This window comes from Pelodiscus sinensis, chromosome 1, assembly GCF_052426305.1.
Source record: "Pelodiscus sinensis isolate ZL-2025 chromosome 1, ASM5242630v1, whole genome shotgun sequence".
In the NCBI taxonomy this organism is placed as follows: Eukaryota; Metazoa; Chordata; order Testudines; family Trionychidae; genus Pelodiscus; species Pelodiscus sinensis.
In genome coordinates, this window is record NC_143052.1 from 241,332,431 (window position 1) to 241,353,917 (window position 21,487).

Here is a 21,487-nt window from a genome sequence, read left to right on the forward strand (position 1 = left end):
GGCCGTGATCACATTAACAGGTTAAGACGGGGATTCCTTTAGCGTTGTTTGAAGGCTGGGTGTTAACCTGGGAACAGGCCGTGGAGGATGTCATGGTCACCCTGCCTTTATGGCTAGATGGGAGAGAGGTCCTGAATCCGTTTTTCTATTGTATTAGGGACTGCAGGTTGAGAACTGCTCTGTAGCATGCAGTCTGGGCACCACTGCAGGGAGGATACTGTTACAGGGATCCCTGATCTGACCCACGGGGCGATTCCTGCCTGGTGTGCAGTGCGGAAGAGTAACAACCTTCCGAGTGCCCCTCTCCAGAGCTGTCCGGTTCCCCTCTCGGCTGGGGGTCCCTCCTTTGGCAGGTGAGTGGTGCCACGCTCAGCTGGCTACCGAGGCAGGCAGCGAGCGGTCCGCGCTCCCCAGCCCAGGCGGCCCCCGCTCGCCAGCTGTTCGGGGCTGGAACACGCTCCGAGTCTCTCGCGCTCTCCCAATGGGGAGCGGCCCAATGAGCGGCGCGGCCGGGCGCTGCGTTGGCCAATGGGGCGGCGGGGGCGGCGCTGGTCTCCGCGCGCCCCAGTGGTGCCGCCGCCGGCAGCAGCAGCAGCGGGCGGGGGCTGTGCAGTGCGCTCGCCAGCCGGAGCCCGGCCGCGCTGCACAGCCACCCACCCACCGCGGCAGGCGCTGCCCGCCTCGCTCCCTGTGAGTGTCCGCGGCGGAGGAGCTTGAGCGCTGCTGGGAGGCCGGCTGGGTGGCGGCACCATGGCGGTGGAGGAAGAGGGGCTGCGCGTTTTCCAGAGCGTCAGGATTAAAATAGGTAAGAGCAGGAGACGGGGGCCTCCCCGGCCGCCAACAAAGGGCGCGAGGGGGCTCTCTGCCTCCTGGGCGTGGGGTCGACTCGCAGGCACCTCCTTGCGCTGGGAGCTCCTAGCCCGCCTGCCTCCCGCTGCAGCGGCTGCTGAAGAGGCGCTGTGGGGTCCCGTTGCCTTTTACAGCAGCTGCGCTGCCTCATCCCTTCTAGCCGGGACGGCGTTGCACGCAGAGCGCCTCCAGCCTACCCTGCAGCTGCCCTGGCTGCTGCTTGTCCCTCCTGAAGTTTCTTTTCCGAGTCTCCTCCTCGGAGGGGCGGCGGGTGCCGGGAAGGACACTAGGGGTCTGTCTTGGCTGAAATGGGTTGCCTCGTTCCTTGAGATCGTGTCGTAATATCCCGGCTAGAAAACTGACGCGCTGCAACAGCATCTTTGTCAGTTACAGATGGAAACTAAACAAAACTGCCTCTCCTCGAGCTTGTCTTTCAAACGCGTTCTCCCCACCCCTCGCGTCTGAGTGCCTTGGACACGGAGGATACAAATCTGTTTCCTAGATTCCTGGTCCCACTAGCGTTGGTGTCAGATTGAAATACGATACATATCCCACGCAAGAACCACCCGGCTCATTCTCCTCGTGAGCCCCAGGACTTGATTTTTTGCTAAATTGCTGCTGAAGGGGGTTGAAGACTAACATGCACATCAGTTTTGTGCATTGTTTCGTAAAACTGATATGGAGAAGTAGAATGGCATAACATGACTAGCAGTTGGTTCAACTTTAAGATTTCCATGCATGTTATGTTGGCACAATCTCGTGTATTGTGGAACCTCAGCTACTGCTATGTGGCTGTTGCAGAAGGTAGCTCAGGTTGTTTGAGATGCATTACTATTTTGGCTGCTGAGTGATTTCCAAACCACATTATTAGAAAGTAAGCGACAGATGTCACTGTGTTGTAGATTAAAACTCTCTCTGGTAGTGTTTTGAGTGTGCAGAGCTGTTGGGAAATCCCTTGTTTCCTTAACAGAATAAGCTCATTTTATTTTGAAGGGAAACACTTTATTTTGCTTTTTACCACACTATATGGGGCAATTAGGAGTTTGAAGGGAAGTTAAGGTGTCTAACTCCCACTCAGAGGCTAAGGGAGTTGGATGCTTAACTCCTATTTGTGCTTGTGTAAACTTGAAAAATCACTGTAATACTCCTAAAGGAAACTTAATGCCACCAACTGTAATGCAAGATAAAGTAAAACAAGTTAGAAAAGAAATCTCATTATTTAGGTAACACAATGGTATTTGAAGGAGATGGCAATATGATAATTCACTGTTAGGCTCCTTTCCTCATTGAGTTATGTAGTATCTTAAAAAAACAAAAATCCGGCACAACTGAAATAAATGTTTTGTGATCTCTCACGTGAGAAGTTACTTATGTATGTGAATCTGTGTAGTATGGCAGGCTGAGATTTTTCTCCTTCCAGGGAACTTGAAAGACATACATCCCATGTTTAATGTCCTGTTGTGGTAGGTGTATTAAAGGAGGAATGCATGGAATAGCAATATGTTCTAATTGAAGAAGTAATGGAAGAATTTCTGTCTATCATTTTGCATGAAAGAAAAAAACTGCAGGTAGGATAGCATTGACTGGAATTTGCTGAAGGAAGTAATGTGGTGTCATCATAACTGACACCGTAGAAATGTTTGAGTGACAGGGAAGATATAATTCAGCAAAACAGCATATGGTTTGAGATAAATCTAACCAAAGCAGTTGCTAAAATTAATCCCACTCAGAATTTTAATATCTGAACTTATATTAGAGTAATTTTTGATTGATATGCAGTACTAGTGTGGTGATTCATGGACACTTATGTACCATTGTGTAGTTTTCTCAATGTAGTATGTGTCATTGACACAAGAACACCTAACCCTTCTTTGTAAAATAAAGATCTTTTATCTAATGTGGCAAGAGTAACTCCAGTAGTTCAGGTTGCACAGTGGATTGATATGCACATGATATTTGACTGTTTAATCCAGTAGAGGGCAATAGTAAATGTACACAGGAGCCAATTTGTTCCTTCTGTTTAGTAGTAATGTATTTGAAATCATATTAATTAATTTTCATGGTAAGAGTTCCTGAAGAAATGCTTATATAACAAGTCTGTTAAAATGTTAAACGCTTATGGGACAGAGGTGAGAGTCATGTTAGCAAAACAGAGGTGGCACGATAGTTGCAGATTCTGAACTGACTTAAAAACAAAAAAAGTATGTCGATGTTTTTGTTTAGTAGGTCTTGTGATGTGGTTGTGACCTGCATAATTTTGCTAGGATGCTTCAGAGTTCCTACTATCCATCTCAAAGGTGGGGGGGGGGAGGGGGAAAATGGTCCCTATGTGTACCCAGGAGAAATAATACATAATATTTTCATTGCACTTAGTCTCTGTGAGGGCTTGGATTTTTTCCCAGATATCTACTATAGATATAAATATGAGAGGAAATGAGGGAAGTGGCCACAATCTACTTTTCAGCTTTTACGAGTGGAAGTCTCTTCGTTTCTATCTTTCCTGAAGTTTTTTGTGCCCGTCACCTAATATCCAGGTTCTCCCTTCCAGTAGTCCAGGTTGCAAAGTGGATTGATATGCACATATTTGACTGTTTAATCCAGTAGGGGGCAATAGTAAATGTACACAGGAGCCAACTAATTCCTTCTGTTTATATGTTCTGGATATAAAATACAGTTCATGGTGGGAAAGGCTCTGTCATTGTGCTTGAAAAGCAATCAGACTCTGGATCAGTTTTAATACTTTTTGGAAATTTATTCCTCAGCCACATTTCTTTGGACAAAATCACTTAGTACTCAGTCTTGTGAGCCATATTCTCTCAGGAGCATTTCTGTCATGTCATGGATGGAGAAATGGTCACACAGATCAGGGTCCTGACCTGCTGAGGACACTGAGGCTACATCTGCGCTGCAGGCTTCTTGCACAAGAAGCTTTTTGCAGAAGAGATAGTCCACACTACAAAAGCGCATCACAAAAGTGATGCGCTTTTGCGCAAGAAAGCGTCCAGACTGCATGGATGCTCTCTCAAAAGAAAGCTCTGATTGCTGTTCACAGAATAGCCACCAGTGCACCTGTGCTTTTTGATTGTCTTTTTGCACAAAAAAACCCTGTTGTGAAAAAAGGTGTGTGGGGACAGGCAAGAGTTCTTGTGCAAAAAGGAGTTATTCCTCATAGAAAGAGGAACACCTGCATCACAAAACCCCCTCTGTTCTTTTGATTTACTGTAAATTTACTTGCACAAAAACGTGCTTGAGGTGTGGACACTGTGGGTTTTTGCACAAAAATGGCTGTTTTTGTGCAAAAACCCTGTAGTGTAGATGTATCCTGAAAGCCTTGACATAACAATTGAAGTGGTTTGTGAGAGTGGCTGGTGGTCTTGTGCTCGTGTGGCACCATGGGACTACCTTGTCTGGGAGGAAGGAGCAGTGTTTCCTAGTAAGCTTCTGATGGAAAAAGGCATTTTATACCACTAATGCTAACTGACTGTCCAGGCTAAATGCGTTTATTGAGCAGGACCACTTGAAGCCCAGTGGGGTGAGAACTCTTAACTTTTTACAATGTTTTTCTATTTTTGAAGAGGACTGTACTGTGTTTGCCTTCATTCAGCTTGAGTGAGTTGCCTTCTCTTTAGGACTTTGTTGTACAAACTTTTGTGACATTCTTGTGATTGCATTGTTTGTTTGTGTCTGTGGAGAATAACTTTCTATTTCCAGGTCTGGTATATCAGGAGCAGTGCAGTTGATGCTACAGACTAGATAAAAGAATCCGCATCATCCTGAGGCACTGCAGGAGAGGGTTTTTGGGAAAGAGAAGCTGTCACTACCAACTCTCCTTTTTGTGGTTGTCTCCATTGGAAAAACTCAGTGCTTGTCTGCTTTTGTTCATGGTTTCTCTCTTTTCCCCTAATTATGCTGCTTTCTTGTAATGATGTTATTCTAGAGGCAGAAATAAAAGGCTATTCATTGCCTTTGCTAAATATTTCCCTTCAAGGTCAGATTGTATCTGGAGTTACTTGGCTACTTTTTACTGAAACTGTATTTTCATTGAAAATTATTTTACAGGAATCTTATACATAAACAAAACAATGTGTCTTGTAAGACTAAACAAATGCTTCCTATTAGATTGCTACTTTAAGGAAGTGTGCAGCTCTGATATTTCCATGAGTCAGGGTTTCAGAACCTGAAAGGAAACAACTTAAGACTTGTGGCAGATGATTGGCTGGAAAAACTACAAAGCAAGTCCTTCTGCTTGGCAACATAGTCTGTTAATGATATTTAATAAATATGCTCTATTTAATTGATATCTTTTCTCCTTTGACTTGAGTCATTTTACTAAACTAGTTTCAACTTTCAAGTACAGAAATAAAAGTACAATACATATTTAGCATATTTTAGCATTTCTACTGTGGAAAGCTGTAACAGGGTAGTAGGAAAGAACAGATCTTACACTGCAGGAATTAAAGGCTTGTGTTACAATGGAAGTTACATTACAGTCATAGTGACCCCTTTTTGGCCTTAATCTATGAACTATGGTTTTAGTAAAATATTTAAATCTTGCAGTTGTATCCAGGAATGTAAAATTTATGCTATTCTCTTCATAGTGTAACTTTGCTTGTGAGTGTTCAGAATCATACGTAATAAAATGCAGTTGTTACAGTTGAATTCCACAGGGATTTCAACTACTTCCATCCCATTCTCAGCCAGGACCAATGTCCACAAGAGCTCCACTTCCTTGACACTACAGTACAATTATACAATGACCACATTTCCACCATCTTATACTGGAAACTTATGGGCCATTACTTACCTACATGCCTCCAGCTTGCATCCAAGACACATTTCTCAATCAATTGTTTAGAGCCAACCAGATTTGCTCCAGTCCCATAGGCAGAGACAAACACCTACATGATCCATATCAAGCATTGTTAAAACTTAAATACCCACCTGGAGAAGTGGAAAAAACAGATTGACTAAGCCAGATGAGTACACAGGTATCAGCTTCTTCAAGACAGGCCTAACCAGGGTTGCCAACTGTCAGTAAATTTACAGCCAGTCTGTAAAAAATTATCCAAAATTGGACATGTCCCTAAAAAAAATTTAGGTGTCTGTAAATGTTGTAAAAGTGCAATAAAATTTCAAAACCAGCAATTATTCTATAGCAATTAAATTTCTTCTGTGCTGCGGAGCAGCGGACATTAGATGTTTTCGTTGTTTATTTAGCTCTGTGGTGGAGGTGACGTAATGTGAATCACATGATCCAGGGCCATGACTGACTAAATGAAAGTGAGTTAAATAGCATATTGTTCTTGTGATGTATTAATGACAATGATTACTTTTCACTTTTGGCCATTTGTTAACTTAATATAGTATAAAAATTTCTATCCATAAATGTTTCCCATTTTGTCTGTAAATGAAATTTGTGTGGGTTGGCAACCCTGGGCCCAGCAAAGAGAACACCAGAACACCACTGGTCATCATCTACAGCCCCCCACTTAACCCCCTACAGTGCATTAGCCCCTTCTACAGCCTATCCTGGAAAATGACCCCTCAGTCTCATAGGCCTTGGGATACAGGTCAGTCCTCACCTACAGCCAACCCCCTAACCTAAAACAAATTCTTTCCAGCAGCCACACAGCATACCTCACCAAGGAACCCACCCCTGCAATAAACTTTGGTGCTCATTCTGTCCACACATCTATATGAGTGACATCATCACAGGACCCAACTACATAAGCCACCCCATCAGAGGCTCATACAACTGCACGTTTACCAATGTGATCTATGCCATCAAGTGCTAGCAATGTCTCTCTGCCATGTATATTTGGCCATACTGGACAATCTCTATGACAATGGATTAGTGGTCCCAAATCAGATATTTGAAATGGTAACACACAGAAACCTGTTGGGGAATATTTTAACTTGCCTGGGCCCTCACTAGTGGATCTAAAGGTGACAATATTATTACAAGGCAACTTAAAAAACCAGCTGGAGAGAGAAGCCGCAGAACTCTATTTCATTTACAAGTTTGACACCTGCAATAGAGGTTTAAACAAAGACCTTAATTGGATGGCCTGCATGTTCCACACCCTAATGACATAAAAAGCTAAACAGTGGGTACTTAAAACCCACTCTAATAGCCTCATTTACCATAGACACTCTAATTGACGATATTTTTTTCTCTTCTCTTTCCCTCCTCATCCCCACTTTCTCTTTTGTTTTTTGTCCCCGGACTCCTTAACTCCATTCATGTTGTGCCCACAAAAGCTCATGATACCATCTACATTTTTGTTTCTCGAAGGTGCCGCAAGACACTTAGTCTGTTACTGAATAAACTTTAAAAATAATAGACACGGCTACCTCGCTTAAACTTTAGTCAGAGTTGATTACCCTTTTATCTGTAGGGTGAAATGTTGAGATCAATCCTGCAGTATTTCTAGAAGCAGTCCCATAGATAGCAATCTCTTGTCAGAAAACTGATGGATTGAGCCCATCATGTGGAAGTCATGAGTGAAATAAGACTGGTTTCAGAACATAACTCATTGAGTGATTTCACTGTGTAACTTGGTATAGCTGATGTATCTTGCTCTGTAGAGAATTAGAACTGAAACTCCAAGAATGTTATAGTCTCCATGCTATGCCTGATTTTTTTGTTAGTAGTTTTCAGGAATACTGGAATGCATTCTCTGCATAGAAGAGAAGTACCATTTTAGAAATTATGCATTAGGTAGTACCTTATGTATAAAATGGGTCATTGTGGAAGTAGTAAAGGTCATTGTGTAAGTAGTAATTAAATCTGTAAAGTCATTGATTGAGACAGCAAGTGCATCACTGAGAAAATGGGAAATTACTCATTGATCTATGCTTAAAAAATGATTATGGTACTGTGAGGAATATATATTGTAAAATATGTTGGGGGGTGAGGAAGAATGATTTATTGATGAGATGATTCAAAATCAACAGATCAGCAAATGAAAAAACTAGGTGAAATTAATTGCTGGTCCTCATATTTAAGAATTCACAAGATAAGAATCTCACTACATTGTTAACAAGTACAACTGATAGCGTGTCATGGAAGAGGGCGGAGTGGTAATTTAAACAGCATTGCTTATTTGGGATGTTAGCAGTTAAGGTGTGAGACTAAATGGTATAAGGGGATTCATAGTAGACAGACTTTCATCTTTAGCTCACTGCTTAAAACCTTGCTCAGCTTGGTAGCAACCACATTTGATTGCTAACTGGTTATTCAGTGTGCTGTGTGGCAGGATCAGTGGTCAGTTCTCTTCCTTCTGAAAAGAGCACTACATATAATAGTCTGTTCTAAGGGTTGAATGAATATGCAGAAGAGACTCGCATCTGACCCTTAAGTGTGTCCCCACCATGTAATGACTGAAGTAAATTATTGAGGCAGCATGGTAAAGACTCTACTGCCATGGGTTTTTGTCCCTGTTGTAAGAATAGCAGAGGATGCTAGTCTTCAGAGCTGCCAGTCTGGAACCTTTCACGATTTCTAAATTAACTTAATCACATTTTGTAAAATTATACAGGTTCTGCGTATGCGAACAAAACCAAAGATGTTTCAGTTTTTGGAGAGTGAATTCTTGATGGTTAAGGTTATTAGGTCAAGAAAACAGATTAATTCAGGTCACTAGGGAGTCTGAACAGAACTTCCCAGCTCTTTTTTTTTCTTTCTTTCTGGAATTAGCAGATAGACTATCCTTTGATCCTACAGTCATGCTTAATAATGATTGTTCTTGCATCTTCAGAAATATAGTGAGGGAATTTTGTCTGAAGGTCAGATCACCGTGTTCTCCAATGGCAAGAGCTGCAGTGTACAGTACTTGATATCCTAATCAGTGACCATTTTCCAGAAAGTGCATTTGTCAATTTATCATTGTACTGAAAAATCTTCTTAGGATAGCTTTTATTGGTGGGTAATCATAGTTGCACTATTAGTTCCTGTGTTGTTTGCTTGCTGGGTTTAGCATTACTCCGATGCTAATCTCCCTCAATTTCATATACCAACATTGGGGCTTCTCACTTAGTTGTTGCACTAAGATTAATAGATTATTCATCCTGGCCACTTCCATTCAAGTTTACATTTCCTGTGCGACAATTAAGAATGGATAAGTACTTGAAATCAGTTGCCATGTAACATACTTGTTAACAATGTTCTGAATTTACATGAGGATTACAGATCCTACAGGCAGCACAGGTGGGACATGGTCTCTAGGGCCATATTTGCATGAGATAATGCTGAGATGCTGTGTCTACAATAATTGTTTATGGTTGATTGCTGTTCCCAAATGATTAGTTGATGATTACCAAGTTAATGGTTACCAAATAGTTACCATGGGCAAAAAAACTCAGAAGTAAATGGTGTAACTTTGGGCATCACTTTTGTCATGAATGCTAGTAAAAGAATTTGAACTTAAAATGTGAAGTACCATTTTTCCTATAAAAACAACTTCATAGTTAAGACTGAAACTGTCACATTAGTAGAAATTTTCAGTTGGTAAAAAGAAATGCATTGATTGTACGGGCTCGGGATATAAAATCTTGTATAATCATGTTTAACCGGTTAACCAATTAATGGATTAAAGGGTGAGCTGAAGTCAAGACTATACTTGGGTTTCTGTCACTGTGCTTGCTACTCAATTAAGATGTTAAATTTGGTCTGGAAGGATAATCTGCATTAGAAGGGCTGATAGCATATTTGCAGTGTCCCTTTTTCAAACAGTGAACATGCAGAATTCAAGACATTAATTTTATATAAATAGCAAGCAGAGCTTCAGGAACGCATGAAAGAGTTCTCTTCCTAACCTCGTTACAAATGCTACATACAAGTGTGTTAGTCTGTCAGTGACAGTTTGTGAATGGTTGGATTTCTATACAGTGATGAGTTGTTATTTCTCAAGCACTCACTACATTCTATCTTTTTTCATTAGTCTTTAAAGAAAATAATGGTAACTATCATTTTCAATAAGGACATAACCCAAATAGGTTTTATTTTTGTACTCAAATGTGTGTAATTTTCATTAGGGGGAAGTAATTTCACTTTTTATTTTTCAAATGTAGAAAAATTGGCAATTTGCAATACTGTGTTCTCAAATATGCTTCTGGTGATGACATTTACATATAGAAAACTAACATTAAAATGCTGCTTAGGCTGCAATGTCAAGCAGTAGAAAATTAGGAAATGTGAAATTCATGGTTTCTTTTGCAACCTTAATTCTGCTCCTTGTGCAATGACTCTGACTTATGGAAGTGTTAAAGTACCTCTTTGACGTGGAATTAGAAAGGAAAGAATAGACTGTTGTAGTACAACATCAGAGTATTTCTGAAAGCATTAATATTTCCATGCTTCTGACAGCTTGCTTTACTTTTAATCAAGAACACCCTCCCCCCAGAAAAACAAAACAAAAAACAGAGTGGTGGCCTTCACAAGCCTTTAGTTTGATTTCTTGCTTGTATTTCCCAGCTGGTGTTAGAGTACATCTGGAATCTATGAAATTCCTTTCTTTGTTCATCATTTCCTGCTTCATTCAATGCTGTAGTGTGGGAATCTGAAAGCGTATTTCTCTAGGCTTACAAGGTAAGCACTAAAAGATAACACTTTTTTAGTGGTGGTCAATTTTTTGTGTGTATTTTACAGTGTAGTTTACTATACTGCTTAACTTCTAAAATGTGCAGTTTCAGTATTCCAGTCAAAGTTGGCCTCGCTGAGTCTCTGGCAATAGTTCAACCTGCTTATAGAGTATTGAGGAGGGAAGCAGAAAAGGGAAAGAACAGAATCTGCTGCAGCACAATGAATGCAGAAGTTGGGGGCCCGCAAGAGCACTCCAAAACCTTGCCACTACACGCTCTGGTAAGAAAAAACTTCCCTCCAAAATCCTAATACAGGCAGTCCCCGAGTTACGTGGATCCGACTTATGTCGGATCCGCAGTTACGAGCGGGGTTTTTCTTGCCCCGGAGGACGGGAGCAGCGGGACGCCCAGATGCACCATGGTCCCGCCGCCCGCGTCCTACGGGGCGAGAAAAGCTGCTCCACGTCTCCCTGGTCTGCTGTGGGGGGAACCCCCCCCAGCAGACCAGGGAGACGCGGAGCAAAGCCGCGGAGCACGCGGGCAGCGGGACAGCCCAGACGCGCCGCGGCTGTCCCACTGCCGGCGTCCTCTGAGGCTTTGCTCCCCGTCTCCCTGGTCTGCTGGGGGGGAAAGTCCCCCCCAGCAGACCAGGGGGACGCGGAGCGGAGACGCGGAGCAAAGCCGCGGAGGACGCCGGCAGCGGGACAGCCGCGGCGCATCTGGGCTGTCCCGCTGCCCGCGTGCTCCCCGGCTTTGCTCCGCGTCTCCCTGGTCTGCTGGGGGGCATCCCCCCCAGCAGACTAGGGAGACGCGGAGCAAAGTTGCGGCGGGACCGCGGTACGTCTCGGTCCGCCGCCCGTGTCTCCCTGGTCTGCTGGGGGGGGGGGGGGGGCGCACCCCCCCCCCCCCAGCAGACCAGGCTTTTCTCCGGATGCCTGTGGTAGAGCAGCTGGGGCGCTGCTGGTTGGTCCCGCAGCGCCGCTCTGGGTGCTACTGGACCAACCTGGCAGCACCCCAGCTGCTCTGCCCCAAGCGTCCCCAAGTCAGCCGCTGCTGAAACTGACCAGCGCTGACTACAGGAAGCCCGAGGTAGAGTTGCTCTGCCCCAGGCTTCCTGGAATCAGCCGCTGGTCAGTTTCAGCAGCAGCTGACTTGGGGACACCTGGGGTTCTTAAGTTGAATCTGTATGTAAGTCGGAACTGGTGTCCAGATTCAGCCTGTTGAAACTGATCAGCGGCTGATTCCAGGAAGCCCGGGGCAGAGCAACTCTGCCTTGGGCTTCCTGTAGTCAGCCGCTTGTCAGTTTCAGCAGCGGCTGAATCTGGATGCCAGTTCCGACTTACATACAGATTCAACTTAAGAACAAACGTACAGTCCCTATCTTGTACGTAACCCAGGGACTGCCTGTATCCAGATGTTGGGGAATCCGCTGCCACCCAAGTAATTCCAAGGAAAATCAGGGAAGAGATCACTTGGGAAATCTCCTCCCTAAAGTAAAACTCTCCCTCTGCCCCAACCTCCGTTTTGCTTGGAGTTTGGGGAAAAACAGAAGGAATCTACAGACAGATAATGGACTCTGCTCTTTTAACTAGGCCCTGAGTCCTAAGGACACAACAATCAACCAATACTAGTTAATTAAAAAACAAGAAAACAATCCTTTATTATCAAAACAAAACTACAGTTGCAAGCATAGTAAAGTGGCTACATGGAAAGAGCCACCAATTGATATAGATACTCAGGGAAACTCCCTGGGCTAAAAGACTTAGTTACAAAAGAAAAAAACACAATTAACAGCTCAGACATTATTTCCAAATCTCCAAACAAGGAAAACAACAAATCCTGATGGACTATCTAAACTTTTCCCTACTTACACACTGTAAGAAGTCCATTCTTGGAGGATGAAGTGTCTCCCATCTCCCTCAATAGAAACCGCTCTGCAGCTCAAACAAAAAAGTGAGAGAAACCCCTTTTTTCCAGTTTGAAATTCCTATCTGCATTGTTGTTCGCTGACCACCCAATACTTGGCTAGGTACAGGAGATATTAGTTAACCCTTTAGTCACTGGGTGCCGTTACGAAATTCAACCCTGTTTTTGTAGAAAGTGTGGAATGTTACTTATTACTGTTGTTTTTTTGGAGTTCTAATTTGGAAAGATTGTAGCTGAGGTGTAGAATAACATGAGCACAGCCTTGAACAGTTAATTTTTAAACATTCTTTTTTGTGAGCATGCCTGAAGGCATAGGTTGTGTGAGTCTCTGAGTGATCCAGAAACAATGTTCAGCTTAGAAAAGTGGATGCAAGCATGTGAATTACCTTGTTACAGAAAGAACACCCACAAGAGAGTCTTGAGACTTTTGCTGTTCTGATTGACCAGAAGTTGGTCTTCCGTTTTGGTAATACTTTTAGTTTCTCCTGGAAAAACATCTAATAAAGAATACTGTGTGTTTATTATGAATGCTTACATACTCAGCTGCTGACTTTGGGAACCCGTCGCCCATCAATATTCACACTTTTGTAGTGTGGACAACTCTTAATAGCAGGTGCCTTGTGAACACTTCCTGCCCCCTCCCCCACACCTGTTCATAACTTCACAGAGTAGCACCCCCTCCTATTCATGTTGAATTATGTGATATCCCTGTGAGAACTACCTCAAGTGCTTGCACGGAGAACTCAGTATTAGGGAAGTATTTTTATTTTTAGCTGTCTCTTTTAATGCAGTTTTTCATATAGAAGTGAGGAGGGGAGCCACTACTTCTCTAAATGGGGTCTGTGGAAAGCAAGAACTGCTGACTTCAGCTATCTTTTTAACTTTATCTCTCTCTGAATTTTAATGTTGCTGTTATATCTCTGGTTACATTAAAAGGCCAATATAGCAGTCATATTATATTTAATGGTGGTAACATGAAAAAACCTTGAGTTATAGGAATTATTTTCCCTGGCAACATACACAGAAGTTCTGTTATGCAATTTCAGAATCCTAAATGTAGGTAAGTGACATTCTTCAGTTATCAGGGGTGGTGGAGGGAAGCATGGGTGCAGGTTATTCTTGGGACACTGTTCTAAATAAATAAAAATCCTGATCAAAATGACATGGGGCGATGATGATGAGATTTAGGTATAGTATGGAGATGGCACTGGCTTCAGTGATTGAGCTGTTTTCTGCTCTTAGGCAAAGGTGTCCAGTAGATTAGAGTAGAAATAAGCAGCCGAGGCTAGTAAGTGGCCCGCATTAGTGGCCCTCCATCTCAGTGGGTTGCAAGATTGTCATAATCAAGATAGTCTCCTGGGATAGGGTAGTTTGCTAACTGTGCTCATGTGCCCATAATTTGCAGGATGTGCCAATTGACCCTAAGCAGCTTTTTGAGGAGATGCAGAGGGAGGGCACAGTTCTCATGGTCAGTATTGTGTGCAATCAGCATGCACCTCATTTAATGTGCCCTTGCTTTATGTTCAAGTTGCTTTAATAATACCAATAGGAAGAAAATGAATTAGGTGGAAACCAGCAGAATCTGGTAGTTCTGCGCATGGATAATGATGGGCCACAGGTTCCCCACCACTGTATTAGAAGCTAATTGCCATGCCACGGATATATGGCTTTACTGTGCATATGTACATGCACTGCTTTCTAATGGACAACATTGTCTACCCAGCACCTCTTACTTCATTTAAAATGCGGAGGCAGCGCAGGTGGCTGCTCAGTCCCAGTTCGAGCCAGCTCCTGGAGCTATCCCCATTGCCACTCTGCAGAGCTGTCCTGTCAACTAATTGTATAGTTGATACAAATTGAATTGACTATATGAATAGTCCGATAACCAGATTTTAACATCCTTAGCTCAATGGCAACACTGATACTTACTCGCTAACCCTTTTGTATTTTACATCCCTACTTTGTGTGCATTATGATAGTATGGGATCATGTAATTTCTTTTTTCAGCAAGAGAAAAAGTACACACCTTAAACAGTGCACAGTGTGGGCGGTGCTCATTTGAGCACCTCTTCAATACTTTTTCTTCTAAGTGTTCAGTGTGTAGCCCCAGACCTTTTTTCTAGAGTTCTGCACAGATACAAAATTTGTACCCGCATCCACTGACATGGATACCCATGGATATAAAGTGGATATCCACAGATTTGCAGGGCTCTTTTTATTGTATTTTTTTTCCCTGTGAGAGATGGAGCGAGATTAATTCCTCACTGCAAAATGGGAATGAGGCACAGAAACTGACTTTTAAAAAATCCACTAATTTTGTATCCCCAGTTTGAGGCATCTACTACCTGATTTGTCAGAAAATATAGCTCTTTATAGCCCTTTATGTGTTCAGAGCACAGCTCCTGTTGACTTCAGTTGTACTTGAGATTGCTCAGTTCTTCTGCAAATTAGGAATTCAGAAAACGAGGAACACACCATTAGTGACACTGTGAAAAGTTTAGTTTAAGTCACTTATACAGTATCATATAGAGCTCTGAGCAACAGGCAGGAGCAAAATTCAGTTCTTCAGGACAGAATTCAACTGCCTTAACCAGGAGAGCATTTTCTCTTCCTATCATCCCCACCCCTTTCTCATTCACTACACATCTTTTCACCTTTGCGGTAAATAAGGTCCTGCAGACAAATCTCCTGTAATGCGCTATCATGATTAATTCCCAGAGCAGGTCCATTGGTGCACAGAGTGATTAAGGGAATAAAATAGCATTTAATGATTTCTCCTGGCTCAGTTTCTCTCTCTCCTCTCCCTCACTTTTCCAGATACTTATCTTCCTTTTGGTTCAGGCAGCTTCTTCATACAAGGCTCCTGACCCCGCAGGGGCAGCCAAGAATTGCAATTCCTGCTTACTCTCAGGCTGAAACATGCTCAGTGTGGACAAGTTCTTTGGGATATTAAGCTGCAAAGCTCTAGCAAATTGCTGAGTTTGTACAAATTACATATCCTCCTCTCTCCCCCAAAAGGCTTATAACTTGGCCAGATTTAGGCATATTTTCATGAGAACGCCAAAAGACTGATCTTTGACAAAAAGGCCATTCTACCAAATTTCAAGCCTTTCTGCTCTGACTTTCATTTTTGTGGAGTGTTCTCACATTGCTGCATGTTGCAACATCCATTCCCTCACTTCTGCAAACTGACAGTATGTAGTACATTTAGTATAGCAGTAACCCCTACAAGCCCCAGTCAGACATCAAGTGCATTTTGCTTGGCAAAGTATGCACCCATAATAAAGACAGTCCCATCTCACTTTCCAATCTAATTAGGCAGTGAAGCAGCCCTCTAGGTTACATAAACATAAACACCATAGGCTAGGTCACCTTACTAAAGTGCTCTCGGTCATTTTATATTTGAAATGTAACCTTTTACTTAGCCTTGGTATGTGCAACTCTTTTTGAAATATTCTCTCCATGTCTATCTAGATGCTTACAATCACAGTGATCAAATAATATTTTAGCACCTCCCAAGTATTTCTAACTATAGGGTAATTGTGCTTTGCAATAGGCTTCCTAGAGAGCTTGTGGAATCCCTGTTATTGGAGGTTTTTAAAAACTGCTGGGACAAACAGCAGCTAGGGACATGCATGATGGAACTAGGGTTGCTGCCATACCCTCTGGCTTGAAGTGGTTCCCACAATATGCAGCTTGGTTAAATGGCACCCCCACTATACAGTTTTTTACATCACTCTTGTCAGGGATGGTCTATGTTTACAGGGGGCTGGATTTGATGACATCTTTAGGTTCCTCCCAGCCCTACATTTCTATGATTTTTTTTTAATGAAAAGCAGAAGTGTCATTATAGCCGTGGGGAATAGTTCTACAGTGTCATGTAACACGGTAACTGTGGCAATAAAATACATCCTGCTGAAGGTTACAGCAGCCGAATTTCACTTTTGTGCTGGGAGTGATTTATTTCACCTTCTGTAGTACTTTTAGTTGAAAGGACACACAATTTCAGAACTCTTTTTAATGGGAAAGCGAGGGGGGAGGCAAGGGAAGCAAGGACAGAGGTATATGTCGATCATGGTACTCGTGACTTGCTTTTGGTTACCTAATTTAATGTTGATAGTTAAGTGGACTGTTGAGAGTTAAAAGGAAACCCTACCTTAAATTAATCCTTTCTGGTGTTTTTGTGTCTTTCTCCTTTTTTTCCCCATGCATTTTGTGTGGCTTTCTTTTACTCCCTCCACTTAAGTTCTTCTGGTGCCTAGTTTTCATTCTGTAACATTTTATTTTATTGTCTTCTTTTTGTCACTTGCAAATCCATTTTTTTGGTGTATCTGATGCACATATTCTTCTTCCCCTCTCTGCTACTCTCTCTCCCCAGTATGCCAGTTGTGTTCCTCTAGCCACCAAGAGGAAGTTGTTAGAGAAACAGAGACACTGCATTACTAATTTCACTCTATTAAGAGAGTGAGATTGCCTGAGCTTATTTCTGTTGCCTTTATGGGAGCAGCTCAGGAGGGTAATTTTGTGTGGAGAGGGGGATGCATAGAATTCCCATGATCTTATGTTAGAGACTAACCCATGTGTCCAGTGGGCCTCATACAGACGCCAAAGATGTGTGAGAGAAACCTGCTCACTTTTGGGTTTCTTGGCTCTTTGAAAAGCAAAGACATGCCCAAATAATAGTTCTTATCACCATTATTTTCACAGCTTCAGGGAGTAGCCGAGTTAGTCTGTACTGTACAGGATAAACTTAGAAAACAACAAATGATCTGGTAGCACTTTATAGACTAAAAAAACATGTACAATAAATAGTATCATGAGCTTCTATGGGCACACCCCACTTCTTCAGATGACTGGAGTTTTGAGTTTAGGATGTGCAGACCCAAAATAAATACGGTGGAAGGAGGGAAAAAAGGAAAGGGGCAGGAAACAAGGAGCAGAGAGTATAAAAATATCAAAGGGAAAAACAAGTAGGCATAACTGGTAATTTATAAGCACCTAAAGATTGGGTAGTTAAAAGAAGCAGATAAAGATCATAGGCAGGGCTCGACAATAATGCAATCTACTCACCTGTGGCAAGTAGATCGAACCCGGCTCTTCTGGGTTGCAGGCGATCTGCTCATGCGCAGATCGCTGGAAAGCGCGGCTGGCGAGCCCTGATCATAGGATAGCAATTGGATAGGAAGGGTATTAATGCAAGAATCTACAGAGACAAAGAGCTGTTGGCACCTTCATTGAATGTTAGGTTGATAATGTCCCAGCTATCCATTATCTCGATTGAGGAGGTCATCAGTGTGAGAATTGAATTTGTGGATGAATTGTAATTCCAATGCCGCTCTGTATATTTGGCTTGTAGAATTGGTTTGTGACAAGACAGTGTGGGAAAAAGGAGGCATGGAGAAGTGACCTGCAGTCAGGTACACAGCCTCTGATAGGAGCTCTGCATTCCCACTTCTAACTTATATCCTTTTCCATGTGCCATACTGCATCTGAGTAATGAATTTAATTAATGGTAGTTCAGAATTTGAAGAAAATGCTCTAAAATAATCTGCCATCCCCAAATTTGAAGGCTTACTCTTTTCCGCTCTCAATATGTACAATAGCACATGCATGTAATTTATAAAATGACTGAAGCAATATATCATTTTAAAATGAAAGAGTAGTAGAGAGATTTGAACAGGCCAAACAAATACTTACGCCTAAAAAGTCAGTTCAACATGGCAAATGGGATTGAATTTGAGGGAACACAGCTAGAATTTACTCCTCATAGTGTTAGATCCTTAAATCCTCATTTGGGAAAAAGCTAGAGGAAGCAGTTGTTAACAATGTAACATTCCTGGTGTGGGTAGGGTGAAATATAACTTAATGTTGTTTAAAAATTCTGGTCTGAACTGAGCAATTTGGAAGATCCAGTCCCACAAAATACTGAAGAATTTGTAGTTTGTTCTGAATAATGGCTCTATTCTGATGAGAGATTCTACCACCAACTATTATGTGCATTTAAAAAAATAATCTTTGGCATGTATGCTGTAGATCACTATTGCACAACAGCAAGCGTTGCAGAATATTTGTGATGTGACTGTGCTTGCTTGTGTGAGATCACAGGCTAATTAGTAGTGAGATTAAGTAGGGATATAAGGAATAAAAGCAATTAGCTGAAAATATTTTCAAAATTATGCTGTAAAGAATATGGCAGAGAATCTGACATTAAACTGGGCTGCTTAGAGGTGCAAAACAAGGCTCAGACTATCAGTTCCAGAAAACAATTTTGTTAATAAATAGTTTTTCTACTAGTCACGTAAGATACTGCTAGAGCCCCTGCACTGCAGCATAAATGAATTAGATTAAAAACCTTTATTTGGACTGTCTGAAAGATACATCATAGAGGAAGAAGTGGAGAGAAGCTTAAACATGTTTATCTGGTCAAGTGGCTGTTTCCTTCCCATAATCTTCTAGTTTTGTTACATTGTAATATTTTTTATAGAAATCTTCTTTGTGTTCTGCTCATAGTTTACACCTTCTATTGGTAACAAATGCTTCATTTTAGATAACCACAATGATATACCTAATATTAGAAAAAGGTTTTACCAAAGAATGGAATTATTTGGTAAGACGTGTAAGGAAGTTGGGGAAGAAGAGACTTCTCTACATTTTACTACTTCCTACTCATCTTTATCCTTTCCACAGACATCTCTATTTGTGTAAAAACAAAACATACACATCTGTCACTGAATACTAGAATTGGATTATTTTGGGTCATTTTCTTTAAACGGCTAATTTAAATTTTTGCACCACTAATGCAGGTGTGGGCAATAATTTTTAATGGAGGGCCACACCAAGATTTTGGAAAGTAGTCAAGGGATGCAGTTTTCTATGGAGGTAGGGTGCAAGAGAGAGACAGGGGTAGGAGATTGGGAGTACAGGAGAGGTTGTAGGATCTGAGAGGAAGTTTGGGTGAGGAGGGGGTTTTGACTTGGGGCACTAGATTGAGATGGAGGGTCTGAGAGGGCATGTGAGTGCAGGAGAGGGTTCTGATCTGGGGGAGTGGTAAGAAGTTCAGAAGTGGGTACAGCAGGGGGTGCAGGGTTGGGGAGGGAGTTGTGACCTGAGGGAGAGGGGTGCAGAAGGTTTGGGTGGGGACCTAAGCCAGGGAATTGAGGTACAGAGGGGCTGAGAGGTGCTCCCAGCTATCCAACCTAGTGGGACCTTTAGGCAGCTCCCCTACCTGCTGCATTTCCAGACTGCTCAGAGCAGCTGGCTGCTGGGGCCATGTGCCTCTTTTGTGACACATGCAGGGTGGGGGAGCTTTTGTGCACTGCTTCTGCTCCCAGCCCAATCATGGCTGCCCCCAGCTGCAATGATTGTGCTAGGTCTGGGTACAGTGCACAAAACCTCCCCCCCCCCATTCCTGCTAGGGGTGCATGGCACCTAAGGCACATGGCCCCAGCAGCCAGCCACATTGAGCTGCCTGAGGCTGCAGAGAGTCTACCTGAGGGTTCTGGCAGGTGGTGGCCAGATCCAGCCCATGGACCATGTTTTGTGTGTCCCTATACTAATGTGATCTCCTCTGGGTATCGAGATAAGTAAACTGTCTTAAATGAAAAGGGGTTTATCCCTTTTCTCAGTATGTAAACAAATAATCCCATTGGCTGTATAAACTAAAACAAAAGGTGCTGTGTTACACTAGTGCTAATGTGAGAGAAGTCTTACAGGCAAGGTGGTTGAGGTCATATCTCTGGATCAAATTCTATTGGTGAAAGAGAAGCTGGCACACTTATGGTGGCCAATGCTTCACAGAAGAGCTCTAAAACATTTTTGGGTAGAAAAGCACAATTGTCCACATGGTTTTACTGTGGTTAGCAAGGTAGCTGTTGTTATCTTCATGGTATACTTCTCTGTCAAGTGTCCACATGTTTGCACTGTAGTTTCCTAACTTGGTCACAATGGTCAACATGTGGCAAGAGCAGAAAATGTTCCCTATATTTCAGGGCAAAACTACTAGAAGATAAATTGGAATGCTTGAGTTATTTTAATGTTCACTTGCCATAAACAGAGGAAGTGGTGATTCATGTTGTCCTTCTTGATGCACAGCCAGAAAAGCATGAGTATCTCTGAGACTCCGTTGGTTATTTTAGTACTTATTATGCTTTGAAGGATTATTAGCACCAAACATAGTCTGAGTACACTACGGAAAAGGATAAAAATCCTTTTATCTACAACTGAATTCTAAATGTAACCATCAACATAAACAGCAGAGAGACACCATCCCCTTGGATACCCTGTCAAATTGAAAGTCACATGACTGAAAATTTGATACTTATTTTAGTTATTCCCTTGTGCCCTTCTAAACATTAACTGGGCAGCAGAGAAACTCTTTATAAAAACACCCTTGTAGAGGAATTTTAAAATAAGATGAGGTAGCTGTATTGACAGCAAACTCCAGAAAATAATTTTAATTAATCTGCGGTCAGTGCAGCTCTTAATCCATGATCTGAATTGGGACAAGTGTTTAATATGGCAGGACATATACACTATTTAGTAGCAGATAGTTGTAATTTATATATTGAGTTGTATTAACAGGGGCTAAAATGCAGAGAATTAATAATTTTGTATAGAGAAAAACCTGAATGTTTGTTTTTAAAGTACTGTAGTCATATGCAGTTTTGCTTATTAATTGGGGAAAGAATATAGCAAAAAACATGTTTGATCTGCCAAACATGTACTTAGATTAGTACACTGTTACTCATGGGAGGAGAAAATGTAATTATAATGGGTGAAGAATTGGATATCGTAAGAGATGACATGGAGTAGTTCGTGGCTTTTACTAACCTGATGAATGCCATTTTCCGTAATGTTTTTGTTATGACTTGTTTGTTCTACTTAAGTTAAATGACTTAATTTCCTCTGGGGGGAGAGAGAGGGGATTGTGTGTGTGTGTGTGTGTGTGTGTGTGTATATATATATATATATATATATATAAACAAACAGTCCATCCTCAGTTATGGCCCCCTCACAATTTTTAATTAGTTACAGCTGTATGAGAAGGCTGTGAATTTCAGCATATATTAGCTAGATGGCTGCACACTGCTGTGATCAGATAAGATAGATTCTCCTGCTCTCATGTTAATGA

The 21,487-nt window shown here is 42.2% G+C and overlaps 1 protein-coding gene across 2 annotated transcripts in view; it reads left to right on the forward strand.

The window, feature by feature from the left end:
* Positions 1 to 585: 585 nt before the first annotated feature.
* RASA3 (RAS p21 protein activator 3) overlaps positions 586 to 21,487 on the forward strand; it is a 173,520-nt gene continuing 152,618 nt past the window's right edge. The window contains exon 1 of one of the 2 annotated variants that reach the window (XM_025186286.3): positions 586 to 805. In XM_025186286.3, coding sequence (XP_025042071.2) covers positions 751 to 805 — 55 coding nt within the window. In that variant the 5' untranslated portion in view covers positions 586 to 750. Of the gene's footprint in view, positions 806 to 9,915; positions 10,439 to 21,487 lie in introns of those variants that run through there. The other variant, XM_075918255.2, reaches the window with a different exon arrangement.